This window comes from Arachis ipaensis, chromosome B09, assembly GCF_000816755.2.
Source record: "Arachis ipaensis cultivar K30076 chromosome B09, Araip1.1, whole genome shotgun sequence".
Lineage (NCBI taxonomy): Eukaryota > Viridiplantae > Streptophyta > Magnoliopsida > Fabales > Fabaceae > Arachis > Arachis ipaensis.
Genome location: NC_029793.2, coordinates 140,489,056 through 140,491,465, shown reverse-complemented (window position 1 = coordinate 140,491,465; position 2,410 = coordinate 140,489,056). Strand labels below are relative to the sequence as shown.

Here is a 2,410-nt window from a genome sequence, read left to right as displayed (position 1 = left end):
AAAATAGCATTTGTAAGCAATGGACGATTGAGATCATGTACTATAACCGCGTCATCTTCAGCCCTCGTTCAACAGCATCGATACCATAAGCTGCTGAGGAACCCCCACGTATGTGAGAAATGATAAAGTGCATCCACCCAACGGTGGTGTTTGAGAAGACTTTGAAACGGAGACGCGGTTCCTCGTTCTCGGGCCGTGGAGCCTAAATAGAACATATCCACACCAAAAAAATTCCTTAATTGACTCTATGATTTATTGCCATCAGAGTATATGCACAAATTTTACTTACCAAATAGCCTCAATTTCTGTTGGAAAAGTATAGATAACATCTTCTGATGCACGTAGTAAGACTATGCAAGGAAACCTATGGTTTTATAGTGACCTGATTTTATGTAGTCTAATATATATAGATTGGTAGAATATATTTATTAGGATAAAGATGTTTAATAAAGATAATAAAAATTAAAATATTAGCCAAAATATTTTTAATTTTTCAAGAGAAACAACGAATTCAACAAAATATTTACCTTTGATACATCACGGCGTAGAAGAAATATCACCAATACTATCATCCACAAATTTTAGGGCAATTTACTTATTTAAATAAAATGGCAGAATCATTTACCTAAATGTGAAAAATGGATTGTTGTTACGTGCATGTGCAAAAATCATATTCTATGTAATCCGTGGCAGCCCACGGTTTCCGAAACGTGCATAAATCGTGGCATGTCCCAGCGGTTTAGGGGGAAACATTATTGAGTGTAAACCTTGGGAGGTCCCAGCGGTTTACGAAGGAGGCGTGGCAGGCATAAACCGTGGTAAGTCACCATGGTTTACGAGGAAAATGAACTGGTCATAAACCCTTGTGGGTTACAACGGTTTATGTAGGGTAAATAATGGCCAGAAAACCTTGTAGGTTCCCACGGTTTACAATGACGGGAACTCTATATATATGTGGGTGATTCAAGCTCCATAAGAGATCATTCTCACAATGGCTAGTGAGGAAGAGAGTTTTCTTGCCTTAGTTCATTGCTCTGGGAAAATAAAAAAAGCAAAAGCCATGGTGTGAAGTTTACCGACAGAGAACCACTGAGTATTTTTATCCGTTCGTCGATGAGTTTGTCAGATTTGAAGAACAGCATCTTGGAGAAGTTTGGTGTGTTGGGTAGCAAGTGGGTGAAGAAACTATTCTACAAGATTCTCATGGCGGTTGTCTCGACCGGTGTTCAGTATGAAACCTTTGCGGTTAAGGCTAATGAAGATATTAGGGTTTTGTTCTACTGTGTAAGGAGTTTTCCGGAGATCAGAATCCATGAGTTGTTCGCGAAGTTGGAGGTTGGTGTTGATAGTTCTGGGGCATCCGCTCCAGTTCCTAGCCCAACTGCCGCGGGTGGTGCATCTAGTTCGATGCCTGCAGTCAGACCATATCTTCCGCCAGTTCAATCACCTTCGTTTGCGGCTGATTTAGACCGAACGGTGGTTGTTTGTTCTGTACCTTTGGAGAATGCAGCAGTCATTGAGCCTCCCGACGTTCTGGGCACCGGTGGTGGCCTGTTACCTTATATCAAAGACTTTGGTGGACCTGATCAAGTAGAGAATGCAATGCGTGACGATGAGTCTGACCAGGAGCCTGTTGATATCGTAGGTGACAGCGACGATGACACAGGTGGCGATCCACATGCGCAGCATCGGCCTTCAAGTTCTGGTTCTCATCAGAACCCTCCACACTTCTCCACACTAAACTTGGATGCTCTTGGTCAACAGGAAGACGGTGGTAATACAGTGGGGGGATCTTCTACAGAATTTCAGATTGGGCAATCATTCCAGAGTAAAGATGAAGCTGTGCTGAGTGTCAAGGACTATAGCATCCGGCGAGGTGTTGAGTACAGAGTCATCGAATCAGATCATTTGAAGTATCATGGAAAATGCAAGGAATTCGGCAAGGGTTATAGTTGGTTGATTCGTGATCACCGTAACTTCTATTTCAAGTGATCACCGTCAGCTGGATTACCATGTTATCTGTGCGAGGATTCTTCCTATGGTTAGGGCAGATGCTGCGGTTACGGTAAAGGTACTTCAACAAGCGACAGAAGCCGATTACGGTTTCAGGCCTAGTTACAGGAAGGTTTGGATGGCTAAGCAGAAGGCAGTGGCACAAATATATGGAGATTGGGAAGAGTCTTACGCGGAGTTGCCACGTTGGATGCTAGGGGTCCAGGCGACAATGCCGGGAACAATCACGGTGCTGAAGACGTCTCCTGTTTGGATTGGTGGTGGGGTTGATGAGTCGACGATGTACTTTTACCGGCTTTTCTGGACATTTCCACCCTGTATCGAGGCATTCCGGCATTGCAAGCCCCTCGTCAGTATTGATGGTACCCACTTGTATGGGAAGTATGGAGGGATGCTG

At 43.7% G+C, this 2,410-nt stretch overlaps 1 protein-coding gene across 1 annotated transcript; it reads left to right on the top strand.

Moving 5' to 3' along the window:
* LOC107616258 lies at window positions 1,114-1,992 on the top strand. Its single transcript, XM_016318238.1, has one exon. The coding sequence runs from the start codon at window positions 1,114-1,116 to the stop codon at window positions 1,990-1,992; it is 879 nt and encodes a 292-aa protein (XP_016173724.1).

Excerpts from the sequence above, each read along its gene's own strand:
- LOC107616258 (XM_016318238.1), top strand. The coding sequence starts at position 1,114 with ATGAGTTTGTCAGATTTGAAGAACAGCATCTTGGAGAAGTTTGGTGTG.